This window comes from Colletotrichum karsti (genome assembly GCF_011947395.1).
Source record: "Colletotrichum karsti strain CkLH20 chromosome Unknown Scaffold9, whole genome shotgun sequence".
Lineage (NCBI taxonomy): Eukaryota > Fungi > Ascomycota > Sordariomycetes > Glomerellales > Glomerellaceae > Colletotrichum > Colletotrichum karsti.
The window spans coordinates 109,413-137,261 of record NW_024065909.1 but is presented as its reverse complement, the minus strand read 5'-3'; the positions used below and the strand labels follow the sequence as shown (position 1 = coordinate 137,261).

The window sequence follows — 27,849 nt, the reverse complement described above, 5'->3', positions numbered from 1 at the left end:
CGCGCCGCAGTCAAGTAGCGGGAGAGACGGGCAAGGAGGGAAGAGACGATGAGACCGTTCCCCCTGATGGGGTCCCTCCTCGCCGGGCCCGCCCTGGCCACGGTCCCCATCCTCACCGAGGTCTCCCTCAAGGGCTGCGCCGACGTGTCCTGCCCGGCCGGCGAGGTCCACGACCTGGTCGGCGAGTCCAACTGCACCCTCGGCGGCTCCGTCCTCCGCCGCGTCGGCATCGCCCCGGAGGTCCTCGACATCCCCATCGACAACAACAACATCACCGACATCCGCAAGCTCTCCATCACCGTCGCCACCCTCCACGGCGGCCCGGCCTCCGACCCCTCTTCCTCCGGCTCCGGGTCAAACTGGATGAAGAAGCAGGTCTACACCCAGTCCTACTACCTCGGCGCCCCGGCCGGCCTCAACCTCTCCAACCCGGCCTACCCCAAGGGCTGCGCCCTCATCTTCCAGCACCTCTTCCAGACCCTGCCGATCGCGCACGAGGTCAAGGACGACGAGACCACCGACTGCTCCTCCTGGCTGCAGCAGAGCTGCATGGACGAGATCACCGGCTACGTCGACGACTTCCGCGCCAACCACACAAAGGACGCCGACCTCCCCCGCTGCCAGGACATCGCCATGTACCTCGAGGAGCGCACGCGCTCCGACAAGAACTTCCACTGCAACCTCATCGCCGGCGCTGTGAACATCACCGGCGCCGAGATCATCGGGCCCGGCGCCCCGAGCGAGCCGGCGCGGGACGCCGGCGCCAACAACGGCTGCCACCCCACCCTGCCGTCGTCGTACGACCTGATGAAGCTGACCGACGTGGAGCTGATCCTGGACCAGGACGGGAGCACGACGATGCCCACGGGGGGATTGAACGGGTATACCCCCGTCATGAGCGTGCTGTTCGACAAGCTGCTGTATTCGCAGTGGATCTGCATGAAGACGATGAGCGAGTTCGAAAGGGAGAGCACGGGTGCCAGGAGTACGCCCGTGATAGCGGGCTTGGTGATGGGGGCCGCCACCCTCGTTGCGATTTTGATGCTGTGAGACAGAGCTTGCCGTGCGGATGAGAAAGACTTGTAAAATTTCACACAAGAGGCAAAACAGGACTGGCCGGCATAATTATGACTTGATGCAATATATACCCAACGAAATCATGGCGATATTTCTGATACGCCCTATCCAGACTGTTCCTTCCTCCCGTTCCGTAACGCCGATATGCATGCTTCTCTCTGATGTAGTTGTGCAGTTTAAATACGTAAATCTAGATTACAATGCCGCGATGCGTCCAGCCGTTCTTGCCCTTCCAGGCGTAGAGAACCATGCCGCAGGCCAACCACACAGTGATGGTCATGGCCCAGAACGTCGGCGCGTAGCACTGCTTGCCGTAGCAGAAGACGTCTCCGCCTTCTCCTGACGAGGGGGACTTTGTGGCCCCAGACTGGTAGATGGCCGAATAGACCAGACTCCAGATGGTCGACCCGAGGGCGGGGAACATGGCGACGATGCCCCAGTTCGTTGCGAAGTTCTCGACACCCCAAATAACAGTGATGATGATGGGCGTCAGACTGAAGACCGCTCCGTAACCGGACCCGATGAGGCCGGAGACGATCCAAAAGCGCTCGCCATGCTCTTGGATGAAGCCAGAGGCCAAAGCGACCAGCCCAAGTGACATGATGACGGCGAAGAAAAGGAGAAATGCGACGCGGGAGATTGTGAGTCTGCCGCGGATGAAGGGCGGACTGGAGGATACCTGCAGATGCTGTGTCTGCGGCGATGGCGCCAACCAGTCCGTCAAGGTGCCCGTAGCCAGACGTGCTACCGTGCTGGTGATACCGACGATGGACACGTGCGTAGCGGCGGACGTCGGGGGCCCAACGTACTGCATGGTCGGGGGATACAGTGTTCCGATGACGGTCCCGAGGTTGTTGATGAACGCCTCGCCAGGCCCAATCATCAAGAGGAAACCAAGGGCAAAGTACCACATGGTGCGATCCGTGAGGAAGCTTCTTGTCTCGGCGTTGAGAACAAGCTTCTTCTTCAACTTGGCATCGTCGTCTCCGGGAGCTCCACCTTCCTCTTCATCGTCAATCTGCCCAATTGCGCCGTATCCTCTGCTTCGGTCACCGCTGCGAGCGCTGAGGAACGAAGTGCTGCGCTCCAGCAGCCCACTCCTCTCGAGCTCCTCCACGGCTTCCACAATGATCTCCTCCTCGTCGACGACCTTCAGCGTGAAGGTGCCAATCACTCCTACAACAAGTAGAAGAATAGAGAGGAAGACGAAGAAATGGAAGACATCCAGATCACCAGCCGCACCGTTTGGCAGCCTCTCGTAGAAGACCCGACTTCCCAGCTGGCTCAGCCACATGCCGCTCAGCCCGAACGCAGCAATTGGCACAGCGAGAGCCAATCCACGATGTTTGCCCTTGCCGAAGTTCTTTGCGCAGGTTGCGACAGCGGCCAAGTACATGGAGCACGTCCCGACACCGACGCAGACGAAAGCAAAGATCATCAGAGGGTATGTCCAATCCGGGCCGCCCTCTATGCGCTTGCCGGCAAGGTCGCGCAGGCCCCCGAAGTTCTCATCCTCAAGCTGGCGGTACGTGCCCGCAGCCAAGGCATAGCCGCCGCCGAACAGCACAGCTGCCAGCAACGACAGCGGCGGGGTTCCGACACGGTCGCAAACGTAACCGAGTAGCGAGACGGGGAGGTAGAGGGCGATGGAGCTGCTGATGGCCAGGCCGTTGACCTGGAATTGTGTGTAGTGCAGGCGCTCCTGGAAGATGTGGCCGTACATGGAAAAGACGGTAATTGAGCCGGCGCAGAGCGCGGACACGAGAGCGGCGACGAAGGAGATGGCGCGCTGGGCGTTGGCGGATCGCCGGCTCGGGCGTCGTTGGGAGGAAGGTCGGTGGAGGAGATCGAGAGAGGATCGCGAGCTGAACCGGCTGATGGTCGATGAGCCATCGTCGTCGTCGGGGACCGCTGCGACGACCGTCCGGTCATCGGATGGTGTGGGCGGGCTCGAGGCGCGCGCCATGATGATGGTTGAACAAGCTTTCGGACTTGAGATGTTCGCGAAGATAAATAAATACTGCGAAGGGTGCCGACGTCGGCGGTGGGCGAGTAGGAGATCGAGAAAGATGTCGGAGGATTAAACAGAGGAAATAAGACAGCCGCTGGTCACCATCCCCCAGAGAGCAAACCAGTCCAAACCAGACCACGCAGATGACGACGTAGACGACCTAAGGAAAGAGTACTCGGAGATTGATGAGGGGCGGAGGATTAATAGAGAGTTGAAGACGACAGGAACATGACGTGGAGAAGACGGTCGGCACGGCGGGAAGGCAAGGAGAAGCCTCGGGAAGGGCGTTGGCTTGGGGAAGGACCGAGAAATGTAACCTGGTAATGAGATGGATGGTGGTGGTGGTGGTGGTGGGCGGAAACGGGCACCATGGAGGCAACGAAGGTCGGAGTCAGAGAGTCACGATTTCGCACGTCAGCAGGTCACTCGGTCACTCCTGGTCGCCAAAATGATGTCGTGCTCGGCGCATCGGTGGACCTTCCTAGGCCGTTTTACCGCGATCCGCCTGGGAAACTGACACAGGTTACAGCGCGTTCCATGTCCATGTTGGCAGTTCGCCGCCGAGCACGGGGCTTGAGGCGCCCAGTGGTTTCCCATCTTTTAGGGGGCTGATTGCGCCGGTTGGCAGGCTTCCGCGGCTCTAGAAGGCGCTATTGCTGCACCGGCAAGCTCGTCGCGACCGCCCCGACGGTACAGTTCAACCGGTTGGTTTACCGCCTGGGGAATAGAGTACGTACCTTGCAGCGAGATCGGAGGATGAGTGACAGTTCTTCCGTATTACATAATACCCACGGTCTGTTGAAGATTCACCAGCTGTAATCTCGGTGAGGCTCGGTCAAGATACCTGTAAATCACGTGCGGCTTGCAGATATTCAGCCCCACGAAGCGGTGACGGCCTCACCTTCGCGCCCAACTCAACCCGACTATCTCAAAAAGACCATGCCGGTCTGAGTCTCCATGTCAGCCGAATCCGTCTCCCCGAATTCGCTCTCGGAGCAATTCTCCCGTCTCACCTCCGAGGGCGAATCTGCTAATGTCCCACTAAGACGAGCCCTCCTGGAGAACCTCGTCGAGGTCCTGTCCCCGTGGGATTTCATCCACCTTAGGACCTTACTCCGCAACAAAAAGCCAGGTCTCGCGGACTTTTGCGATCTACCCAACGAAGTTGTCGCTCTGGTAACTTCTCAGCTGAGCTGCAAGGATGTCTTCGCCTGCGCTGCAGTATCCAGGGCTTGGCGACAAGCCTGCACCAGAGACGTTGTGGTTACCGACCTCGTCAAGGTCTATTTTCCAGATTACGAAGACATTATTACTCAGTCAATCATCCCGAAAGAGGCCGCCGTCTCTTCTGGTCCGTACCTCTGGCGGGCCCTGGCCGTTGTCGCGGCCCAAAACCTCACCCGCATGGAGGGCAACTACATATCTCATCTCAAGGTCTCCATTGAGCCGGCCACAATCGTCAAAGATCGCTTCTACGCCAAAACCAAGAGTTTCAAAAAGTACAAGCAACTCATGAGTGGCCCAGATGCCAGAGAGGCCCACAAGAAGCTGCAGCAGCAGCAATCCCACGAAGAAAACGATTGTTACGCGTACTCCAGCGGTCGGGTCGCCTTCAATGGTGATGCGTACAGCTTCTTCATTGACGATCTAAACACCAGGAACAGGATATATGTAACGCTGCCAGATGCGGTTCTCAAGGGCCAGAAAGACTTTGTCGTTTACCAAATGACTGATAGGCTTGTTATCCTGCTCGACGGCGCTACCCGCCGAGCTCTGTACGTCCCTTCCGTCAAAGACCTCAATGGATTACGCTGACTGCTCCAGAATCGTCTACAACTTGCAGAACAGGCAGTTTCGACGAGTCACTCTGCCGAACCGGATGATGGAGATGTACGTGGACAAGGAGACCATTGCCATGACATTTCCTCCCCCCGCGCTGCCACACGTCTGGCGTTGGCGTGGCGGCCTCATCAAGTTACCTGATCCTACACCTCACGGGATCAAACACAAGTTCCACAATATGGATGGACTCCCTCCTTGGTGTGGCTTCATCTTCCACCATTCGGACCCCGAAGTGCTCTATTTTGTTTCCAATTGTCCGTCTGGCCGTAAGTTTCCGTCGTTGTCGCGTATTTTTGCTCGGTCACCTTTTGCTGACGCATGTTTGCTAGCTTTCTCAAAGCCCAAGAAGAAATTCTCAGTCTCGCCCGGCGAATTCCAAAATTCGGATGACGAGATACAACTATACATCCAGCGTATGAAAGAGGAAGACGACTATGATGACATACATGACGACGAGGACGAACATACTACCGGACATCAGATTGCGGTTCACAAATTCGAGAACTTCAAGTACACAAAGTCGTTCCGTCGCTATACCAAGTTCCCGTTGTATAACCAGTTCCTCAACCGCTGTCGGAAGATGAATTCATACGGACTCTACAACCTGGCCGTCTCCATCTCGGACAGGTTCCTCATATTCGAGACGCCGCCCTACGTTCTAGGCCATATCAACTTCGATACGAGGAACGAGGTCTTCTCCGTACGCCGTCAAATCATAACCGGCCAGATGCGGATGCACGACTTCCAGAGCCCCGAGGACCTGCCGCGCAGAGTGGACGAGATCCAAGGAGGCATCGTCTGGAACAACCAGGTGTACCACCTGCAAGACGTCGAGGTCGACGAGCGTCAAGAAACGGAGACCCGCTGGCCCGAGGTGCTCGCGGGCGAGAACGCCATCTGCGTGAGCGACCAGTCCTCGACGTTGGTCATGGCCCACGAGAAGAAGTTCAAGTTCAAGGGCGGCATCCGGCACCTCGGGGTGGACGACGACTTCGTCGTCGCGCTGTCCAAGCACGAATACGTCGCGTGGAACTTTCGAAACTGGCAGCAGGCATCCAAGCCTTGGATCCCCAACAAGGGGACGTCCAGGCTGTGGTTGAGGATTCCGGCCATCCAGAGAGAGTGTCCGCATTTCAACGAGGAAACCGAGGAAGACGAGAACGCCATTGAATGTGACGGCCCCGAAAGGCCGGAGGCCTGCTTCGCGTGCGAGGAAGTCTTCCGGAAGGAGTATTTGCATGGTCTTGTGCATGGAAAAAGAAGGCGGAGACGGACCCGAGACTACAGAAGCGACGATGAGAGTGAAATCGGTGGCTACGGGTGGTACGACTATGACGATTTCTCCGATGAGTATGACGACGACGACGACGAGTATTAGATGCAAATACCAAGATCAACTCTAGCATCTGGAAACCGGTGAAAAAGACATGCTGGTGACCATTCTCGGAAAGGCGGGTACGGACCATGTGTAGATAATGAAAAAGCGCCGCCCGCTGTTGGTTGGGTGGCCCCGAGACGACCGCACCAACATGACCGTTGCCAGTCCGCTCGACATCGCCGAGTGACTCATGAGCTTGATCTCAAAACCTTTTGTAGTTGCAAACGAGGGTGCTCTTTTCTCAATATCTAGGACCAGACAATTGATTTGGTGTTCTCGTCTCACACGTTTTCTCCGTCTTCCAGTCCCTCCCAGCAGTCATGGATCCCAACTGGAGACCGAACCACGACGAAGTCGTCTCAGCAGCTTTACATAATATAGCCGAATGCGCAAAGAGACCCTACTACCACAACATCCGGGGTTTCCGCTTCTCGCCGAAAGACTTGCCGGACGACGTCTACGTCTGGGTCAAGTACGGAAACACTCCAGAGGGCCTGAGATGCGAGGCCAACACTCAATACTACGTGCACGACGAGCTGCTCAAGATGGGTGACGAAGCAAGGCAGAGGTTCTACGTCCCCAAGGTGTTCGACTATTTCGAGACGGAACTCGACGTGACGCTGTACTTGATTAAGGAGAGCTGCCGGCTATCGTACGGTATCATTGTTATGGAGTACGTCACTGGGACAGCCATCAGCCAGATTCTGCAAGATCTGGAATTTGAATACGCGGAGCCAAATGGCCAAACAAATGGCGGGCAAACGCAGTCAGAGGACGCAGATCCCACAGACACTCTTGAGTCAATGCCTACACCAGCTCAGAAGTCTCTTCAAGACAACATCACGGTCTTCAAAGATTTAGTCGCAGACTCGATTTCCTTTTTTCTTTCTTTTCCCCCTCCGGCCGACGTAACACCTGGACCGGTCGGCGGCGGCCTGATCATGCACTGGGCATTCGGGAAAGACGACTCGTACGCGCCAAGGGAGTTCGCCAACTTGAAGGACCTCGAAGATTTCATCAATGAGAAGATCACAAAGGTATTATCGACCCTCTGTGCCAGCTGGGTATTGACTAACTATGCAACGAGTAGAAGTGGCCAGACATCGCGCCAGCCAAACTCACACAGGAAGGTCTCAAACTCTGCTATTGCGACCTCAACCTCGACAACTTCCTCTTGGAGAATCCGGATGATCCGTCCAGCCGGGTCATCATCATCGATTTCGAGCACGCCGGGTTTCTGCCTCACAGCTTCCTGACTTGGGAGATTTGGGATAAGAGGGAGTTTGACATTGAAGAACGGGTCAGGACTCAGAGTAATCTGGAGCTCAGCAGGGATAATGTCTATGCCATCCACGCGCTTCTTCGGAAGCTGACTTGGGAGTCGCAGATCTGACACTCGAGAGGGAAAGGAGGGTAACACGCAGGACCAGTTCATAGACACGCGAGCAATCACATCCACCTTATACTCTTCTCAATTTCAGCAGGATTATATAAACTTTTCCCGCTACGACTACCTTGACCACCCTTCAGCTGCGAAGTAGGTGGTCTTCAGTAGCAAAGCAGCTGACCCAATAGCTAAGTTTTCAGGACAAGGTTGGCCAATTCCAACGAACAACATATGCAATAGCATTCTCGTCTCGACGCCGCCATACATATTTAGGCGTGACAAGTTAAACGTTCTTAAGACACTGGCGTCAAAGCGAGGATAACCCTCAACAAGCTTTTGGAATTATTTTAATACAAGAATGAGCATCGGGGAGCTTTTCCGACGCTAAACACTTTGGACGATTGATGTGCACAACTGTACACAATCTAGAGATCACCATCATAGCATAATACATGCGGACCGTCCCAAATGACGAGGCCCCGCAGGAACTGCACTAATATCGGGGGTTGCGTGAGGACGTAGGCTTGTGATATTCTTGTTTTGCGACGAACACCTCGACACGAGAACTCAAAGAGCATCCCAGGTCTATTTGGCTTGCTCTGCCTTACTTTTCGCAGAAGTGACTCACTCACCGAAGTGAGTTCAGAATCTCGGAACCCTTTCCCGAGTCTCTTGAGTATGTCTTGAGCGTGAATGGGCTTTTTGGAGGTGACGTCTCGATAGGTCAAACCCATTCGACGGAGCCCGAGTCTGCCGTCCCTGTGGACTGGCAGACTCATGGAAGGTAACATAAATACAACTTCTATCTCGCCTCCTTGCTCCCTTGCGCTCTCAAAAAGTACACTCATCTTCAGACATTGCCTTATTCTACTTCACTACGGTACTATTAACCCTTCACCATGTTCAAGTACACCAACATCGCAAAGCCCTTCTCTGTCCGACCACCTCACGGAGGTGTCAACTGGATTGAGATTCCAGCCGCTGATGTCCAGGCACTTCGTGTATGCTAAAATGCTTCTCATCAACAATTGAGAAAATGTCCAAGCAAAAGCTTGGCGGCTGACTCAGTTGCTCACTAGGCCTTCTACCAAGCGGTTTTCCCGTCCTGGCAGTTCCCAAAGTCTCCTCGTCACCAAGACGACTTCATTGCGCTCTTCAAAATTGAGGAGCCCGTATGTACGTTGCGTCCGCCTCTGAGAAGTGTTTCGCAACTCCCTCGCCCGACATCTACATAATATTCGCAGCCCAAATACTTTCGCTGACCTGTCCCACCCAAGATATCGAGGGAGCCATCGTCAAGGTGAACGATCACACCCTGACCAGGACCAACAACGGTGCTGCCGAGTCCATTGGCATGGTGGTTTCGTTCATGGTCGATTTCATTGAGGCGGTCAGTTCAACCACATAATGCCCTTTTGATTTAAATGAAAAGAAACCGCAGCTGATGTCGCAAAGGCTCACGAGAAGATCATTTCATTGGGCGGAAAGCAAGTCTTGGGCAAGACTGATGCTCGTGGCGATGGATGGTTCGCCAAGTATCTGGACCCTGCTGGTAGCGTCTTCATGATTTACGAAGTCGCCTTCGAAGCTGCTGCTGAGGGCAATCAGGAATAATTAGTTCTAGGAATTCAGGGTTAAGATGTTTTTTCCTAAAAATTGCTTTACCCAACTTAGAGACTAGAGATTCAATCTGTTGAAATATCTTTTGCCAACCTACGCTCATGACAGTCGTTCTTCAAGCTGCAGGCCATCGTCCAGTCGGGCTCTTTCCTTTTCATGTTGACCCACTGTAAACGGTCATCACTAACCTAATATGGACGGAACTGCCAGGTACGTACCGTACCGTCCAACTCGCCGCAACGCACCTTCTGCTCCTTCCCATCTTCTTGTTGATATTTTTTTGTTTGCAGAAACAATTTCACCCAACACAAGTCAATGAACCAAAATGGAACCAAGACGCAAGAGACCGGCCTCGGATACGTTCGTATCAAATACGGATGGTCCGAGAAAATCGATGAGAATGGAGAGCAGTGCTGGCGGAAGCCTCTCTGCGAGAACCGCGACGCGGAGCGAGAGCTTCCACAACCACAATCATCAGACGAACGAGTTTAAGAGAGCCGTGGACTGGGTCCCTTGGCTCCGTCATTTCAGAGAGGGATATCATATGACTGATTGCGAACACCTCTTGACGCTTGTCATGGGCAGCGATATCACGGACGAGGGGCGGGATGCTTTCCGTCAAAACGCGGAACGCCTGCTACCTCACTATTATGAACGTGCAAGAGAAGACGAGATCCTTATGATTGGCATGGAACAGTCCCAATACTGGGTGTTGCGTGAGATGTACCTGGATTTGGGTAAGTTTGGTCATACTGTCCTAATTACTCTACGGTATCAAATTGCTAATTGCAGCCAGCTGACGATTGCTATCGGGGTTTGTATAGCCGTGGTTTAATATTTCCAGATTTCGACAGAAAGAATTTGGACTACGGCTATGCTTACTGGCTTCAAAAGTACGACTCTGAGTTTTTCGAGCACAAGAACATTGCTCGCCTTCATCTCTTGGATGGACCGGTTCAGCAAGAGATCGATCACGGATCACGACCTTGCCCGTGCAGAAACTGTGATGGAAACTGCACTAGGGACTTACTAGATGCTGATATTAGACGATCCCGGCCGGTGGCTGCTTCTCAGGGGGCACCGACTCCTCCTACTGGAATTGAAAAGATCAGTATAGCCGAGAGATGTGAGCGGATAAGTTTATGGAAAGACATGGGTCTTTCCAAGATGCATCGCGACCCCAAAGAATACCCATTTGAAGTAGGCATACCCGCCCACATCAGCAAAGAGGAGCAACTACGCTTGTTCAAGAGCGAAGAACACACGGAGAGTGTTGCGGAGTACTTGGATGAAAGGTTACGCATCATATGGACGGAGCACAACGGCAGCACCTTCCTTACCGTCATCAAAAAGCCAGCAACCTGTTCTCCTCTCCGGGAGATTGAGACATACGACGTACCCTGGCGCTGCCTATTGGACTACAGCACCGAGCTCTTGAAGGGCCGGAAGCCTACACTGCTGGAGCACTTCAAAACTTGGCATGTGGACTCGATGGACGCGGCGGACAAGTGTAAGCAACGACTGGTGCTGCATGAGCGGCTTTATGCGCATAGACAGTCACAGCAGAGAGAGGAGGGGTGGAGGAAGAAGTTGATCGATCATGTCAAGAAGCGGACTGCTCAAATCTGCAAGGATACCCAGAACTCGAGCTTGGAGAGGGCGACTGGCATCACGAAGTTATGGACGACAACCGGATGCTATAAGAAGACGCCCCTTTCTCTAGAAGACGTTGGCTATTGCATTATGTCGGCCTGGGGCAGCTTCGATGGCGATGGCAGGGTGATTGAGAATGCCAAACAAGCCTCCGCCTGGCTCTGGAAGACGAGAAACCTTTCCCGGGAGTACCTCGAGCAGCAGCCGTCTTTGGCTGAACTTGTAACGAAGCTGGGTTTGGATGAGATCATTCCTGATGTCTCCAACGATGGCCGAAGAGATAATGCCTAGGTTGACACGTCAACTACGCAGGACAATATTCGAACATGGCGTCGATTTGGTGAAAAAGAAATGGAGCACGGAGTTGGAGGAAACTTGTATTGGCTAAGGTCTGTCGGAAATGGAATGATTTGACCTCAGACTCAGTTAAATCAAGACCTGTAAGAGTGGTAGTAATAGTTGCTGGTTAAAAGTGAATGAGTTGCTAAGGTTTTGAGACGTCGTTGCATAATAAATTGCCGTGATCCTATCTAGTTTGAGCGCACACAACCTGGAGATTCATTCAGAATTCATGTTCTAGAAGTAAACATACAACCGTTCACGCACTGCATCACAAGAACCAGTCGCGCCCTTCTCGCTTGGCGTCGCAACAACCAATGAGTCACGCCGCCTCAACACCATGACTAACCATCGCCAACCTATAACATCCACCTCCCTTCCCAAACCCGACAACCTACACCTCATCACAACTCACAACTCCCATCCAACCCGTCAAAATGTCCTCAAAACCCTACACGGTCCTCGTAACAGGCTCCTCAGGCCACCTCGGCGCCGCCCTCCTCCACGCCCTCCCCTCCCACGGCCACCACCCCCTCGGCATCGACATCCTCCCCTCCCCAACAACGCACCACGTAGCCTCCGTCACAGACCGCACCGCAATCTCCTCCCTCCTCGCCGCGAACCCGTCAATCTCCCACATCATCCACGCCGCGACCCTCCACAAACCCCACGTCGACTCCCACCCTCCCCAAGCCTTCGTCGACACAAACATCTCCGGCACCCTCGCCCTCCTCGAAGCCGCCGCCGCCCGCTCCCCGCCCCTCAAGTCCTTCATCTTCATCTCCACGACCTCCGCCTTCGGCGCCGCCCTCGCCCCGGCCCCCGGATCCCCCGCCGCCTGGATCGACGAGCACGTCGCCCCGCTCCCGAAAAACATCTACGGCGTCACCAAGTGCGCCGCCGAGGACCTCTGCCGGCTCGTCCACGCGAGGACCGCACTCCCCGTTCTCGTCCTCCGCACGTCCCGCTTCTTCCCGGAGCAAGACGACGACGAGCGCCGGAGGGCGGCCATGGCCGACGCGAACCTCAAGGTCTGCGAGCTCGCGCACCGCCGCGTGGACGTCGCCGACGTCGTCTCCGCCGTGCGCTGCGCCGTGGACCGCGCGCCGGAGATCGGGTTCGGGAAGTACGTCATCTCCGCGCCCCCGCCGTTCACACACGATACGGAGACCCTGGCACGGCTGGACGCGGACGCGGGGGAGGTGTACCGCGAGCGGGTGCCCGGGGCCGCGGCGGTGTTTGAGGAGCTCGGGTGGAGGTTTCCGGGGCGCGTGGACCGGGTGTACGATTCCTCCAAGGCGGTAAGGGAGCTCGGGTGGAGGCCGGAGTGGACGTTCGAGAGGGTCGTCGAGAGGTTGGCGCGCGGCGAGGACTGGAGGAGCGAGTTGACGCACGTTGTTGGGAAGAAGGGGTATCACGCCGTCCCGACGGGGGTGTACACGACATGAATCGCGAAGTCGCCTTTGTAAAATGGGAAAAAGCATCAACGGATTTGGTATTTGGTGAAACGATCTATGCAAGCCCCCAAGATATCCACATAAAAAGAAGAAGAAGAAGCTCGTGAAACCCTTTAGTAATACAACAAAACAAACACCGGGAAAATGCTATGCAATGTTCTCGACGAGCCCCAACTGCGCCCCGAGCTCCAGGATCTGCCTCGCCACGGCGTCGACGTCGACCGTCTTGATGACGACGCGGTGGTTCCCCTCCCACTCGACCAGCCTCGTCGTCCCGGGCTCGCAGTACTCCTTCAGCAGCCTCCGGTGCTGCTCCAGCCCCGGGTCCTTGGTCCCGTGGACGTGGATCGTCGGCAGGCGCAGGAGGTGCTCCGTCCCGCTGCCGTTCGGCCAGTCGTCAAAGACCACGCTCGCCTCCGCCGCGTCCCCGACGCCCTGCGGCGCGTCTATCCTGTCATCCAGGACAATCAGCGGCGCGCGGCCGGCCAGCAGCACGCCGAACTTCCAGTCCGCGCTGCCGCCCGCGCTCGCGATGCGCCGGCCATACTTGCGCCGCAGCATCTGCTGCGTGTACATGAGGCTCGCGCTGATCTTGGCGCCCTGGCTGAAGCCCAGCAGGCCGACCCAGTCGCCGGTGGCGCCGAGGGCGTCGTCGTCGTCCATGGCCATGCGCAGCTGGAAGTGGATCTCGGCGGAGGCGGTCTCGGCGTCGACGACGGGCTGGTGCTCGGGCAGCCAGCGGAGCCAGCGGCGGAAGGGCCCGTAGTCGCCGTAGACGGAGACGATGGACTCGTGCGGGGCGCAGACGAAGGGCCCGTCGACGAAGACGAGGCGGAAGTGGTGCTTGAGGCGGGCGATGAGGGCGCGGCACTGCACCCGGAAGACGGCGGCGTTGACGCCGCCGCCGTGGAGGCAGAGGATGCGCGGGAGGTGGAGGGTCGTGTCCGGGCCGCCCGGGGGCGGCGAGGGTGTTGTCGCGCTTGGCATTTCTTTCTTGGTGTTTTGTTTTATGTGGATGTATTTGGTGATGTGAGTATGTATGTGTGGTGTTGTTGTAAGTAGACCAGGCGGATGCAGTCCGGGTAGGTTAATGCAGGTGAAGACTGAGTTCTAGATTCTCTCGGACCGAGGGTGCCTCGTCGGGTAACGTTGAGGAAGAAAGAGACAGAGGAGAGAGAGAGAAGGAGAAGAAAGGACCGAGAAAGACGCGAGAGGACGGACGACCTGTATGTAAAAAGAGAGGACGATCCGGAGGTTCTTCGCTCACGTTGATCACTGCTTTCCATAAAAAGGGCCCCCTAGTAGGTAGTCGGCCACTCTTTTGCGCAATGCGCTCGCTCGTCCACGTCCGCCTCAACAAGTCGAGCAAAAGTGGGAAAACACCAACGGAAAAGCAAGGGCCTGCGCAGTGCGCAGTGACAAACGCCCGAATTGTGGGGGCGATGGATGGGATTTGCACCACCACCACCACCGTTCCCCTTTGTCCGTGGCCCCCTTCCACCGGCCGGAGCTCCGAAGAGGTGGATGATGGAATTGGGCATTCGGCGACGGCGACTTTTTTTTTCTAACAGCCTGGCTGACCTTGGGTCGCTAATGAAATCGATAGTAACAGCAGATCCCGCGGCGGAGTGAGATGGAAAGATCAGTCAAGCTTGACCGTTTCCAAACATAGTCGCCGTGTCGGCGCCAGTTGAAGAAGAGTAACTAAAAGAAGAAGAGGCCGCTTGGCCGTTTAGGCAAGAGCAAGTGTACGCAGGGCCGCGCTCCAGCGCTCGGGGGAAAGTGGGATATTCGGTGTGAGAATGGAGGATGGGTATCGTATCGTATCGTATCGTTGTCGGCGGTGGCGGACGGACCTTGGGGGACGGGATTCCGGATCGATTCTTGGGCAGCGCGCTATTTTCGAAAGATGGGATGACCGAGCTGACAGCACGTACGGCGCTGTCAATGTCGTGATTACCAAGGAAGGCGAGAAACGAAACGAAACCTCCCCGCTCCCCTTTTTCGGAACACTCGTTCAGGTGTTTTCGGGAGTACTAGAAGGACTGAAGAAAGAAAAGTCGGCGTTCGTCGCGCCGAAACGAGTCAAATCCAAAGAAACTGCCCGAAGCACGATTGTCCGACCCGGCGGGACGGTCGAGCTGGGCTGCTGCAGCGCCGAACTTCAGATACCTTACCTACCCGGAAACACAAACAACGCCCCGAATTGAGATGAAAGTTGAGTGATTGACTCGGGAAGCTTTTTCGAAACGGTCGTCCCAGAGAAAGAACGTTCCACGGAAAAGGATGGAATGTTTTGTTTCTCCTTTGCGCCGACTCAATCGCCGACTGCCTTCTTCATAACCATCCGTCCTACTTACCATACACCAGTAGATCCAATCCAATTCAAACAAGTCCGGGCTTGCCCATCTAGATCTCTAGGGCGCCGGACCGTTAGGAGACGTCCGGTCATCAACCCTCTTTTTTTTCCTGGTGGTCATTGGCGACGTCCGATCCGAGACCAGAGTCTTCCCCGCTATTAGCGCGTCTGTCTCTGCCGTCGACTGACTGATTGATCGAAATTGAAAAACACAAAAGAGAGCTGCGTTCCCGTCATCTGAACAAACCAGCGGGAAACCGGCGGGATAAAAGTGTCTGGTTTTGTAGAGAACATGCGAACACTCCCACTCGGATCGGCATCGGAAGCCGGGTTTATCTCTCTCCAGAATCCGTACGGATGGCGGCTGGATGAATATGAATGCAATTCTTGCGAGCAACGGCCAAAGATTCATTCAACCAACCCGCGGGGTAATATACAAACCCCACGTACGAATAAACGAAACGGACATGGCCGGGACCAAAAAACGTGACTCGCCCGCCGGCCCAGGCGTCGCCGAAATGACGCTGGCTGTGTGCGGGCATGCTTGCCCACATGAGCTGTATCCGTGAGGTAGGTAATCGACAGCAAAACGCGTCGATACCACGACCAAGAAAGCGATTGCGAGACCGCTCTCATAGCATCCGGAAGCCGCGGGTGATCTTCAGCGAGTCAACATCTTCACCAAGAGGACCGATTTGGCTCAGCAATAAAGTGAGTGTGCTCAGCCACACACTAACCGCCCCCACCTGCCCCACTACATGTCATCAGCCACAACATGACGTTTACCCGGTGCCCCTCCAGCTTTCCCCTCCTCTCTTGTGCCACTGGTGAGCTGGCAGCTGCAGCTCCACGACGCAGTAGCTACGTAAGATAGACTGAATGTGTTTCTTTAGCAAACAAACAAGAGAGAGAGGCCTCTCTAGAATTCTACATCTAAGCCTCACCCACGCGTCCACGATATCCACGTCGACGCACAATCTGCGCCACAGCCCAAACCCTCAACAAACCCCAGACTCATCTGGCGACTCCGAAGCAAAAACAGGGTCCATCTCAGAATCCCCGAAACATACAAAAGAGAACACGTCCACGACAGCTCTTTCCCCTTCCCACCTTACATCAGCCCACTTCCTCCTCATCACAAGCTTCCTTCCTCTTCTCCATCAGACGATACCCCCAGAACCACTCTCTCGCATCAATTTCTCGTTTGCTCGTGCTTCATTTGATACCCCCCCGTCCGCATCAACCATCAAAAACACCTGAATCATGTCGTGGTCAGGTCCCAACTCCTCCGAGAAGCCGCCCATCCCCACGGGTGGTGAGCAGCAGATCTACCCTCCTCCCCCGACCGACCAGCACCACCAGCAACAGCCCGGCCTCGACGCGAAGCCCTCCGGAACCAGCGAGCTGCCCGGCCAGCAGGGCCAGTACTTCCCTCCGCCGCCCCCGGGCCCGCCTCCCGCCGGCCAGCCTCAGTATTCGCATGCTCCCCAGGCTCAGCAGCCGCAATATGCCGCTCCTCCCCAGGGACAGCAGCAGCAGCAGCAGCAGCACTTTGCTCCGCCGCCCCAGGGCCAGCACCCCAACGATACCTCCCTCCCCGACTACAACCCCGCCCAGTACGGCGCCGGTCACCACTACCCGACCGCCGGCGCCACCCAGGCCGACCCCGCCGCGGGCCAGGCCGCCGCCGCCTTCGCGTCCACCGCGGACACCACCAAGCCCCAGAAGAAGCACGGCGGATGGGGCGAGCGCCTGACCCAAATCGGCATGAGGGCCGCCGTGCCCATCAACGCCCTCGCCAACAAGATGGGCTCCCAGAGCTTCCTGCCCACCACTATGGACAAGGAGTGCGAGAAGGCGGCCAAGATTCTCCAGAGCTTCTGCAGTAAGTCTCGACGAAGCATCTCTCACATTTTCGATCTCAGCTGACATGATCATCACAGAGGAAGGAATCGCCTCCGACGTCGCGCCCCAGCCCCAGCCCTCCGAGAAGCTCGAGCCCGGAAAGACGGAAGGCGACGGCTCGCGCCCCGTCACCCCGAGCAAGGACAAGGCGAAGAAGGACCAGAAGGCCATCGTCAAGATCCCTAGCAAGGTCATCAACAAGGCCGTCGGTCTGGCCATCTTCACCACCTTCAGAGCCGGCTTCCAGTTCTCCGGCGCCACCGGCTCCGGCGTACTGATCGCCCGCCTCCCCGACGGCTCCTGGAGCCCTCCCTCGGGCATCCAAGTCCACGCCGTCGGCGCCGGCTTCATGATCGGCGTCGACATCTACGATTGCGTCTGCGTCATCAACAGCCGCGAGGCCCTGAGCGCCTTCATGAGCACCCGCGTCAGCTTGGGTCCCGATGTCGCCGTCGTCGCCGGCCCCTACGGCGCCGGTGGTGTCATGGACATGGGCGCCAGCTTCGGCGGCAAGAAGCAGGAGGAGAAGAAGACTGCCGACCAGGCCGCCGCCGCCGCCGATGTCAAGCCTGCCGACGACGGCAAGCTGAAGCCCGACGACAAGCAGGCCAAGCGCAGAAGCAGCAGCTCATCTCTCAAGCCCGTCTTCTCCTACGTCAAGTCGCGCGGTTTCTACGCTGGTGTCCAGGTCGACGGTACCGTCGTCACGGAGCGCAAGGATGCCAACGCCGCCTTCTACGGCCAGAAGGTCTCGGTCGACCAGATCGTCAGAGGCCAGGTCCCTCCCCAGGGTCCCGCCGGCATGTGGCCCGGTGGTGCCCATGCTCTGTACGAGGCTCTCCGGACGGCCGAGGCGCAGCAGGCGCTTCCGGATGCCAACTTGCCTCCCCCGGCTCCCATCCCGGCCACCGGTCCCGCCACCGGCGCCGCTACCGGACAGGCACCTCCCGGCTACGGTGCTCCCCCTCACCAGGCCCAGTACGGAGGCCACGCCGAGGGTGCTCCCCCTGGCTACGGCCAACAACCTCAGTACGCCTCCCACGCCGGAGGACCACTGGGATCGCATCCCCCCCAAGGCGGCCCAACCGCCTCGGGAGCACTGGGCGACGAGCAGCTCCCGGGATACGTCGACGACGGCGTGCCGCGACCTGGCGTGGGCGACCACAAGGGACAGCAGTACCAGTAGATAGTGCGTGTGTCATGACTTGGTTTACGTATTAACGGTTGCGAAACGAGATATCCCCTCTCTATGACTTGCTGCAGTTAGAGAGCTTCAGATAGCCTATGATGTAATTTATTTTTGTCGAAACTCAGTATTCCCCGAACTCGTGGACCTCTGTGAACATGTCAGTAGTGCCGGTTAAAACTGCCCTTCTCATGCCGTGCGTCTCATGCCGTGCGGCGTGTCATCCACACGATTCCTGGCCGGCCGGATTGGGCGCGCTGCACCGGCGCCGTCCGAGTGAGTGTGCTACGGAAGCATGCACCTAGCCGAGACATCACGCCTCGCGGCGGCCTGACATGTCGGCCAGCCGTCCTCCGATTTGCCACGGCGACACGACACACGACAGCCCGGATGGGAGGGGTGGCACGAGGTGCAAGATGCGGCGACGGGGAGGGCCGCTGCAGGCGCTGGGGAAGCACGAGGAGCGACAACATCGAAGCATCGACGTTTGCGTTTGCCGTCGACTGTGATGTGTATTACAACTCCATTCGGCAGCAATCAGTCTCGAGAAGAAAAGGATGTCATGCGTGATTCGGCGGGGACGACGATGTGGCTTTTCGAGTTCGACGATCCGCGGTGCGTTAACTATCGACAATAATGATCCGCGGGAGGCACAGGACGTGACTGGTTCTTGAATTCACCCGGGGCTCGCAGGAATTTCGTGGCTTTTCTCTGCATGCTGCGCCAACGTTCCAGAAATGCTTCACAGATATTGAGCGAGCGCCGGTCTGGTTGGTGCGGCGGCTTGGTGTGCGTGGTTCACACGCTAACCAGCTGATCGACTGCCATGTTTCAACCACCGCCAAGTCGACGCAGGAGCGCATCGTTGATTGGGGTTGGGAAAAAGCAATTCGATCCCAGAAAAGAAGCAACGGTCGAATCTCACTGGTCCCCCGATTCACGACCTTCCCCCCAGGCGGGCGCCTGGGCACAAGATCATGCAGGGCACGCCAAGTGCCGTGAGCAAAACCAGATCCGGCTTTCAGGAGGACACGGTGTGATTGGCGACCGAGAGGGTTCGTCATCTCACAGGTCGTGATACTCGCGATGCTTGCACGACTGACCAAGCCGCCTGTCGCTGGTGTTCTCCTTGGAGAGCGGGTTCAGATGCTACGGCGCCCGGCTAGTGATCGGACCGACGAGATGAGCGGAGGGAAGACGGCAGATCGTGATATCCGCCCCTAGCCTCTTCTGGCAGTGCGGGATCAGGGTCCCGGTGCGGTACGGCGCTCAAAGGACCACGACTGGGTCCAAGTGCCGGCCGGCTGCCGTCTGCTCCCGCGCTGTCAGAGGTTGAGAGCACAATAATTCCATACCAATTAATCCGGAGCCACCATCTGTTGTTGGTTGAAGCGGCCGTAGGGAAGCATCATGTAGGGCGAAGTAGATCATCAGGTGCTTGAAACGGACCTGTGCTGATCCACAGGTCCGGCTGTACGGCTGGTACGTACGGTTCGACGAATTCGGACGACGTTCGTCGACTGGGCGTGTCTTGGTCCTAAAAAAAGAATTACCAGACTGTGTCGCAAGGCTGGTTCGTGTCCTTCTTCCGCCTGGGCTTGCGTGATTCCATGAGCTTAGCTCTGTAGACTATCTCGTATTCCCCGCCGACGTTGGAATGCTGGAGGTCACTTTCGCATTCCTCCCGGTGCCAGAAAGACGGGACGTCGCATTTGTGACGATTGTCTAGACTTTGCCCGTCTCGCCTGGGCCGCAAGTTCGGAACACGGAAGCGGTGGACATGATTCCTTGATCTGAGTGCCCAGTCAGGCTGAGTGAATTCCAGTCTGCCCGTGATGTTGGTGGAGGTGGTCAAAGTCGACGACGAGCAGGGTTGTGTTGAGGACGTCATCGACTCCACGGTGATGAGACGCCCAGGATATCCAGCATTGGCCGAGTTGGGCCTTTGGAGTCTTGACAGCAATGTCACCCCCGTCTCGCGCAGTGCTGCGTTGCTGGCTTCGGCCTTTCACCGGCGGCTCAAGGCCCCCCTTTTCGCCTCTCCAACCTCCAGTTGCCCACAACCCCTTCTTCATCTGACATCCCCACGCCAAGGAAAAGGTCACTTGAACTGAAGCTGGAGGACCGAACAACTAGGACTGATTCGTCAAATCGGGGCAGGTCCATTAAAATGGTCTCCGGTAGTGGTTTGGGTGGGCAGATGAGCAGGCCGATCGCCAGGCCCATTGATGCCGCCCGTTTTTCTGTCCTTTGTTCTGGGGTTTGAGCTTTTTGTCGAGCGTCGGTTGCACGATTCGCACGCGGCGACCGGAGTGTCGGTGCCAACCGTCGTCGGTCATCTCATATACCATTCCTTTGGGTGATCAAGCTCAGAGCCAAGCCCAGATGTTTGCAGATGTTTGGAACGACTGGCCGGGAAGAGCTGGACAAAATTGACTTTCCGTGATCCTGAGCCTCCTTCCCGTCTCTCGGGGCAGGCGTTGGAATGAGGAAGGTTTACAGGCCTGCTAGGCGGCTCACGGTACCGAGCCGAAAGTCTGTGGTGGCCTGGCCAGCAGCCGCTCCAAGCACCCGCCGCTGTTTTGGGTAGGGTGGCAGCGATGGATGGCTGGGCGATTGAGCTTCACCATGAACAAAAAGGCGGCGTGTCAGAGTGACTGTTGTTAGAGAAATGCTGATCGGCCGCGGTTCGCAGCAGGATCCGCGTCATGTTTCGTCAAAAGGGACAAGAATCAAACGGAGCCGGCACAATCCCTGATTCGGAAGTGCAGTCAGTCGGTTGGGTTGGGGCGGTCTGGGATGGGATGTCCAGAGGTTCAGGGTCAACTTGGTCCAATGATTGTGGACCTTGCTCCCATTCCCAGCGACTTTTCTCCCCTTTTGGGGTCCGTTGAAGGGCAGAACAGCGGGCAGAGGACCGCCAGCAACCAACGGGCCAGAGGTGAGCGGCAGTCAACACCTCTTTCTGTCTTTATCGGCGTCGATCTCGAGCCGCAGGGCATTTGGTTGGCCGCAAGGGCGCTTTTAGCAGTTGGAAATGCTCCGTCAACGCTGGAGGTTGGGTCGGTGAGTGAGGGGTTGAGGAGGTTAGCGTAGAGGCACAGTTGAAGATCAGAGCCTCCTTGAAGCTTTTGCTGGAGCTTTCCAACGATGACATTCCGGAAAAAAAAAAGACTCGGTACGTATTCCGTGAGCCGTGAGCCGTTGGAAAGTCCCGTCCGTCTGTCGTGTGGACGTCTGAAGTTCTGAACGGTAACGGCGCAGGAACAGGTTCCGTCAGTGTGGTGTGGTGGTTGGCGTTCGCAGTCGACATTGGCCACCGCGGTGGAGGCGCTGGCAGACACTGGATCTGATCGTCTGGTCCGGATGATGACGACGCGTAACTCGGCCCAGTTTTTGTGCTGCGAAAAATAGCAACGTTTCTGAGTCTGGTGCATGCCAACGGCGTGGATGCGTGCAGCATTTGGGGTTCTCGAGGGTTTCATTCGGAGGAGTAGACGGGTGGTAGGCCGGCAAGACGGTGGCACTGAGCAGGCTGTGTTTGCGTACAGCGGGTACGAGGTCCTCTGTGGCAAGTGTCTTTTGTGGTGTACCTCAGTGGTAGTTGGCCGTAAAGAGTTCAGCTCAGCTCAGCTCGAAGTTGACGATGGCGACGCGGACTGGGTAAGAGAGTCATGACCCAACGGCGAGTCCAGGGCACCGAGTTCGAGGTAAGGTGCCTGGAGCAGGGCCGGTGGGCAGCCAGCCGGGCGGCGAGGATCCGGAAGGTAAGCTGTACGGGTCCTGATGGGCAGCAGAACAGGATCTCTGGAGTGTCTGAAGTTCGGTCGACGGTTGACAGGCGTAGTCGACAGGGAACCGGCAGGCCGCAGAGGCGACGGGGACCCACGAGGTTGACAAGCTGGGTACAAGCGGAAGTCGACGAGACGAGGATGTTGGGGTCTTCCGCGCTGAACGGCAGCGGAAAACGGAGGTGCAGAGACCGGGATCAAGACGCATCGACGGTGATCAACAGGACGTCGATTGAGTACCGAGTAGAGTTATCTGACACCGCGATGCCGTCTTTGCGTCTGGGCCTCGAGATGGAGAAAGAATCCCAGGATACGCGTGCTGACCGTGACATCCGGACGTGATTGAGGAACACGGAAACCCAGCACGATGGTGCCAACTCCAATGAAATGTCGTTTTGGTGCGTTTCTTACGGGCCAGATCAGGGACCGATGTCGAAGGTACCCGTCGCGGCGAAATTGACGAGATTGAAATAGGGCCCACGGCAGAGATAGCCAAGGGTTCTGGAAGGGGAATGGCAGTGGCAGCAACAAATTGATGAGATTGGCGTCGCGGTCCAGTGGTTTGCAATGGAAAAATTAAGATTGGGGTCGCTCGGCACATGGAAAGGAGAGATTGCGGTGATTGCGAGAGCAGCGGCGGCGGCGGGTACGAGGGCGGTACTTGGCGAAAGGCGGCAACTTGGCCGGGAGGCGAAGGTACCGGAAGGGTACAGCGACCAAAAGAGAGGCGGCTATCGAGACGCCCGGGGAAGGGAAGCCCCTGAGAGAGAGCGAATCATGTTTTTTTGCGGTGGAATTTCTGTAAGAAATCGGTTCCTTCTAAGTTCTCTGCCAAGCACCTTCCAATCGAGAGCCCGGTGTTTCCTTGAGCACGTTTGCTGAGCCCCCGAGATGGTGATTGGATCTGTTGGTCTGTGAGCCAATGGGAGGGCACAGATTGCAGTGAAAGCGGGGCTCGCTACCCGTCATTTGCGAACTCTGATACGGACGATTTTTATTTTTATTTCTTTATTTTTTCGTCTTTCCAGCTTCATTTCTTCACGTCCGGCGCCAATGCAGGCGACTGATAAGACACAGATGAAAGATAAGAAACCTGCAGTGGTGAGTGTCACTGTGGCCGTGTCAGTGTTGAAGCTAAAGACCACCTTACATAACGCCATCTCCCGGAACCCACACCAATCTGCTTTTTATGCCGGACGTCTGCAGCAATCTAGAAATCTGAAAACTAAAAAGACGCGCGGTCTTGGCGCGGGTTCCCAGCTATCAGGATCAAGAGGCTCGGTCAAGCGTGTCTTGAATAATCAGATGATATATATCCGTATTTTACAATCCGGTATCCAAGATCCGTCGTCACGGCGCCGTCTCCGTCTGGGCAGGACGTCGGAATTGCCCAGAGCCTGATGACGGGATGGAGTCGTCGAATTGAAGATTCCATGCCTGGCGTCTGCAGCCCGCAGCCACAGCCAGCCACTGGGACGAGATGCGAGATGCGAGACGGTGTCTGGCCCGTTCCGGTTTGGGGTTCACAAGACATGGCACACCATTGACTGCAGCGACCGGAGTGCATTCCTGAGTGACGTCGTGGTCCAGGGCCAGAACGTCGAGAGCGCATCTGACAGCCGCGATATTCTCGTGATATCGTCAACACCAGCCATCCGCGTGCCGAAATGCCATGCCCAGTACGCCCAGTGCTGTCAGTGAATCCTGATCGGCTCGACGGTCCCGTCACGGTGCGGTAAGAGAGTTGGGAGATGCGTAACTGTGCAGGACGGCCGGGGAAACTGTGGATGGTGAAATCCCAGTTCGGTGTAGCGGCCCCACCTGCGACCCCCACCGGGAATAATTCTGGTCCCACCATTCGCCGCCTCGGCCTGGCCAGTCAGAGACGCCCAATCCTGGTCGCGGGCTGGTCCTCCCAGCTCCCATCCTGGCACCTGGCACCTGGCTGCCCCTTTCCACATCCTGTCCATGTCCATGTTCATCCATGCCCTCACCAACTTTTCTTTCGCTATCCGTGGTCGCTGTATCTCGATTGCAAGACGTCTCGGCGACGGCGAAAGATGGGATGAGATGACGAGGACAACAACCTGTGGATGTCGCCCGGACCAGAAGCAACAACTGCTGCAGACAACATCAGACAAAGGACAGCACGTTGCTTCTGCGTGTTCCGTGCTGCTGCAGGTCGATATCGGATGAGTTTCTCTCTCGTCAACGACAACCCATCAGCAACAGCAGCAACTCTCGATGTTTGAGCTTTAGGGAGACTATCCCCAAGAATGGGCTGAGGCGCCTCGTCAACCTCCAACTCGGTTGCAGACGCGACGCAACGCTACAAAATAGTACATACATACACAGCATGTACATATGTACACGCAGCTGCAGGTCCCGTTTTATCCAATTCTTCCCACCCGTCTTCCCCTGCTCCCTGCACCGCGCACCAAGCACCCTGTCCTGGTCCTGCGCCGTCTTGCCTCCTCCTGTGAGGCGTGCTTCCTTCGAGTTAGGACTCTCCTCTTGGAGCTTGGGGGCGTTCACCACCTTACTGCGTATGTTTAGGGGCCAGGTTACAGTTCCAGAGCCGCCGGCTGAGGTGATTGATGGACGTTGACGGGACGCGCGTGGCGGCGGGAAAGGCATTGGCAGCCAATTGATTTCGTGCTTCCCGTCTGGTGCCTTACCGCAGTATGCCAGATAGGAGTATGTTATTAACTAAGATACAGATAAAAGAGGTACGTATTCAAGGGGAAATATGAAAATGACCGCAACTAAAGTCCCTAACCGCAAGAAAACAAAGGCATTCGACGAACAACTCTCCATCGAAATGGCAGTTACGTCTTTCTTCAACAACAGGCACCCCCTGCTGCCAATTTTATTATCCCAATCACCAGAATCCCACCCGTCCCTGGTCCCCTTGCTCTCCGAGTCGTCCAGTCCTCGTCCTCTGCCGTGCCGTGGTGCTCGATTCGCACCTCTCTCACCAAACTTGGTCCAACTTCGCAAGTCCCAGTTCTCCAGTCTTTTCCTCTTGCTTCTGGATGCCCACTCCCGCTCCCACCTCTCTCTCTCCCACTGCCACTGCCACTTCCCCTGGTCCACGCCTCCATCTCTCCTCTCCTCTCCTCTTCCACACACCCACCACACACACACACATGTCCATCACACACGCCCCCTAGCAGCAACAACCCAGCCAAACCCCCGGTCCCCAGTCCGTCACTTTACTGCGTACGGAGTCTCTCATAGCAGCATCCTTACACTCGCTCACTCACTCACTGTCTACGTGAGGTAATCCCCTTACGGTTCTGGCCTTCTTTTTCAGCACCGTTACGCACTCTCTTGTACCTACCCGCTGGCTGTCCAGGGGACCCTCTTTTCATTCTTCCAGACCTCATCTACCTCTTCTTCCCGCACCTCCCCCCTTCCCCTCCTGCTCCTTTCCCTTCTCTTCGTCTCTCCAGTTCACCAAGAATCTGGATCGCCAGTCTCTGCTTGCGTCTTCGTTTTCCTGCAGCAGAGATTTCCGTTTTCTCGATCACTTGCCGGTCCTATGATCGTGTCACTCGCTCACCACCGCCGCTAGTAGCTACTATCGCCAGTATCAGCTTATTTTCCTTGGGCCTCGGTTTTTCTCAGATACCTCGTTTTCCCGTTTGACAGGTCTTGGTTCGCGGAGCTCTCATCCGATCTCGATTCCAACCCACGCTGTACGTCGAGATCCAACACCACAGAAGGACATCCTCGACGACAACCGACGACGACCCCAAGACGACGCCCTCCCCCCAACCGTCAAGCTGGACGAAAAACAACTAGACGTCTTCATTCGGACAATGGGCGCTAAGCTGCCTGGTCCGGTTCGCGCTTGCAGTATGCGTAACCCACTCACGAGAACGCTGCTTTTTGCAGTCGTCGTCCTGGTCATCATGGCCCTCACCCTCAGAAACGACGCCATTGACGTCCGCGGCCGCATCATGAAGACCGGTGCCGGAGTCAAGTCCTCCATCACCCACCAGCAGCCCCTGGACCCCGTCAAGTCTCACGGCTCCTCCTCGCTGTCCGACAAGATCCCCGCTGAGCCCGCTCCCTCGTCGACCCACGTCATGAACTGCGATGTCAACACCGACCACCTCAAGCAGCTCAAGGATAAGTATGGCCTCGACAACAGGCTCCACTACTTCAAGCGCTACGTCAAGTTCAACCGCAAGAACATCCAGCGCAAGGGCTACACCGTTCTCGACCAGGATTTCCTGCCCAAGAAGTTCAAGACTGTTGATGTCACCAAGACGTACGCCCCCGAGGAGTGCCACGCTCCTCTCGAGGTCCCCGTCCCTCAGTCGCCCTACCCCTCTACCGTGAACGCTTCCGACTTTATGTTCGCTGTTTCTACCACCTACAAGCGTTTCAACGACCCCAAGACGAGCCCGATTAAGGAGTGGTCTCACTGGCTCACCGACAGCAATGGCAAGTCCAACGGTGGCAAGCTGCTTCTGCTTCTCCTCGACGCCAGCGACGCCGAGCTCAAGGACGCCAGTGACAGGCTTAAGCGTGTTGGCATTGACGTCGATGTCGCTCACTCCGATCCTTCCATGGAGATGGCTGTTCGCTACCTGACTCTGGTGCCTTACCTGTACAACCACCCCGACCGCAAGAGCAAGAAGTGGTTGGTTACCTGCGACGACGACACCTACTTCCCCAGCATGCACGGTCTCATCGACAAGTTCGCTACTTTCGACCACCTCGACCCTCTCTACGTCGGAACCCTTTCTGAGGACGTCAACGCCATTCACCGCCACGGATCCCAGGCCTTCGGCGGTGCTGGCGTGTTCTTGAGCGTCCCCCTGGCTGCTGCCATTAACCAGCTCTACGAGTCTTGCAAGACCCCCCAGAAGGTCAAGGAGGCCAACTCTGGCTGGGGTCCCCAGGGCGATATCCTGCTCCGCAAGTGCATCTACGAAAACACCGAGGTCCGCCTCACCAACATCTGGGAGCTGTGGCAGCTCGATCTGTACGGCGACCCGGCTGGCTTCTACGAGAGTGGCATCAAGCCCTTGAGCTTGCACCACTACAAGGGCGGCGGCTGGCACTTCGCCAAGCCTTTCCAGACGACCAAGGTCGCTCACGCCTGCGGTGAGGACTGCTCTTACCAGCGATTCATCACCTCGGACGACTTCATCATCGCCAACGGTTTTAGCGTCGCCCACTACCCCCAGGGTATCGATTTCAACCTGGACCAGATGGAACGCACCTTCACCCCCGCCCCCGATGACATTGGCTGGAACTTGGACTACATGTTCGGCCCCCAGCGCAGATCTCTGCACAAGACTGGTCGCAAGATCGCGTGGGAGCTCCAGGAGGCTCACGTTCAGGAGGACGGCTCCGTCCTTCAGATCTACACCCGCAGGAAAGACGACGAGCGCTGGGTCGAGGAGGACGGCGAGGCCATGAGCAAGATCGACGGCGTCATCGAGCTCGTCTGGATCCCTTCCACATGAGGCGCCCTCGGGATTACCGAGCACGACGATACGATAAAGGACGGGGAGCTCTTCGGGGCCCCTTTCCTCATGACATGATGGGATGGGCGGTTCCGACATCACGAAATGCCATCGGATAAAGCACCTCAGCATCCCATCCAAGCAGTTTTCCATCAACCCCAGGATATCCTGGCCTGTTTTCATATAACTGGCTCTCGGCCGAAATGGCACGGGCCCGTTTCGATTCAGACGGCAGCAAAAAGGCAATCTGGCGAGAGAAAGGCTGTCATGCCCAGGGCAAAAGCATATCACACCGATCCCAGCCAATACGAAAACCACCCCTGGACAGGATCGTAATTATAATCCGCTGACCGCGATA

At 56.8% G+C, this 27,849-nt stretch overlaps 10 protein-coding genes across 10 annotated transcripts; 8 read left to right on the top strand and 2 right to left on the bottom strand.

Annotated features, from left to right (window-relative positions):
* Nucleotides 1-66: 66 nt before the first annotated feature.
* Nucleotides 67-1,050, top strand: CkaCkLH20_03587 (uncharacterized protein; the record flags this gene model as incomplete). Its single annotated transcript, XM_038886306.1, has 1 exon — nucleotides 67-1,050. The coding sequence occupies one exon, from the start codon at nucleotides 67-69 to the stop codon at nucleotides 1,048-1,050; it is 984 nt and encodes a 327-aa protein (XP_038748148.1).
* Nucleotides 1,051-1,267: 217 nt separating this feature from the next.
* On the bottom strand, nucleotides 1,268-3,043 carry CkaCkLH20_03586 (MFS monocarboxylic acid transporter; the record flags this gene model as incomplete). Its single annotated transcript, XM_038886305.1, has 1 exon — nucleotides 1,268-3,043. The coding sequence occupies one exon, from the start codon at nucleotides 3,041-3,043 to the stop codon at nucleotides 1,268-1,270; it is 1,776 nt and encodes a 591-aa protein (XP_038748147.1).
* Nucleotides 3,044-4,045: 1,002 nt separating this feature from the next.
* Nucleotides 4,046-6,308, top strand: CkaCkLH20_03585 (uncharacterized protein; the record flags this gene model as incomplete). Its single annotated transcript, XM_038886304.1, has 3 exons — nucleotides 4,046-4,863; nucleotides 4,913-5,196; nucleotides 5,260-6,308. The coding sequence occupies 3 exons, from the start codon at nucleotides 4,046-4,048 to the stop codon at nucleotides 6,306-6,308; spliced, it is 2,151 nt and encodes a 716-aa protein (XP_038748146.1).
* Nucleotides 6,309-6,628: 320 nt separating this feature from the next.
* CkaCkLH20_03584 (uncharacterized protein) lies at nucleotides 6,629-7,701 on the top strand (the record flags this gene model as incomplete). Its single annotated transcript, XM_038886303.1, has 2 exons — nucleotides 6,629-7,345; nucleotides 7,399-7,701. 2 exons carry the CDS (start codon nucleotides 6,629-6,631, stop codon nucleotides 7,699-7,701), a joined length of 1,020 nt encoding a protein of 339 aa, XP_038748145.1.
* An 893-nt stretch (nucleotides 7,702-8,594) lies between these two features.
* On the top strand, nucleotides 8,595-9,309 carry CkaCkLH20_03583 (uncharacterized protein; the record flags this gene model as incomplete). The annotated part of the gene is made up of 4 exons (XM_038886302.1): nucleotides 8,595-8,696; nucleotides 8,775-8,871; nucleotides 8,973-9,085; nucleotides 9,151-9,309. The coding sequence occupies 4 exons, from the start codon at nucleotides 8,595-8,597 to the stop codon at nucleotides 9,307-9,309; spliced, it is 471 nt and encodes a 156-aa protein (XP_038748144.1).
* Nucleotides 9,310-9,859: 550 nt separating this feature from the next.
* On the top strand, nucleotides 9,860-11,259 carry CkaCkLH20_03582 (uncharacterized protein; the record flags this gene model as incomplete). Its single annotated transcript, XM_038886301.1, has 2 exons — nucleotides 9,860-10,052; nucleotides 10,112-11,259. 2 exons carry the CDS (start codon nucleotides 9,860-9,862, stop codon nucleotides 11,257-11,259), a joined length of 1,341 nt encoding a protein of 446 aa, XP_038748143.1.
* A 485-nt stretch (nucleotides 11,260-11,744) lies between these two features.
* Nucleotides 11,745-12,755, top strand: CkaCkLH20_03581 (NAD dependent epimerase/dehydratase; the record flags this gene model as incomplete). Its single annotated transcript, XM_038886300.1, has 1 exon — nucleotides 11,745-12,755. One exon carries the CDS (start codon nucleotides 11,745-11,747, stop codon nucleotides 12,753-12,755), a length of 1,011 nt encoding a protein of 336 aa, XP_038748142.1.
* Nucleotides 12,756-12,911: 156 nt separating this feature from the next.
* Nucleotides 12,912-13,751, bottom strand: CkaCkLH20_03580 (citrinin biosynthesis oxidoreductase CtnB; the record flags this gene model as incomplete). The annotated part of the gene is made up of 1 exon (XM_038886299.1): nucleotides 12,912-13,751. One exon carries the CDS (start codon nucleotides 13,749-13,751, stop codon nucleotides 12,912-12,914), a length of 840 nt encoding a protein of 279 aa, XP_038748141.1.
* Nucleotides 13,752-16,386: 2,635 nt separating this feature from the next.
* On the top strand, nucleotides 16,387-18,214 carry CkaCkLH20_03579 (duf500 domain protein; the record flags this gene model as incomplete). Its single annotated transcript, XM_038886298.1, has 2 exons — nucleotides 16,387-17,008; nucleotides 17,067-18,214. 2 exons carry the CDS (start codon nucleotides 16,387-16,389, stop codon nucleotides 18,212-18,214), a joined length of 1,770 nt encoding a protein of 589 aa, XP_038748140.1.
* A 7,579-nt stretch (nucleotides 18,215-25,793) lies between these two features.
* Nucleotides 25,794-27,491, top strand: CkaCkLH20_03578 (uncharacterized protein; the record flags this gene model as incomplete). Its single annotated transcript, XM_038886297.1, has 1 exon — nucleotides 25,794-27,491. One exon carries the CDS (start codon nucleotides 25,794-25,796, stop codon nucleotides 27,489-27,491), a length of 1,698 nt encoding a protein of 565 aa, XP_038748139.1.
* Nucleotides 27,492-27,849: the final 358 nt, after the last annotated feature.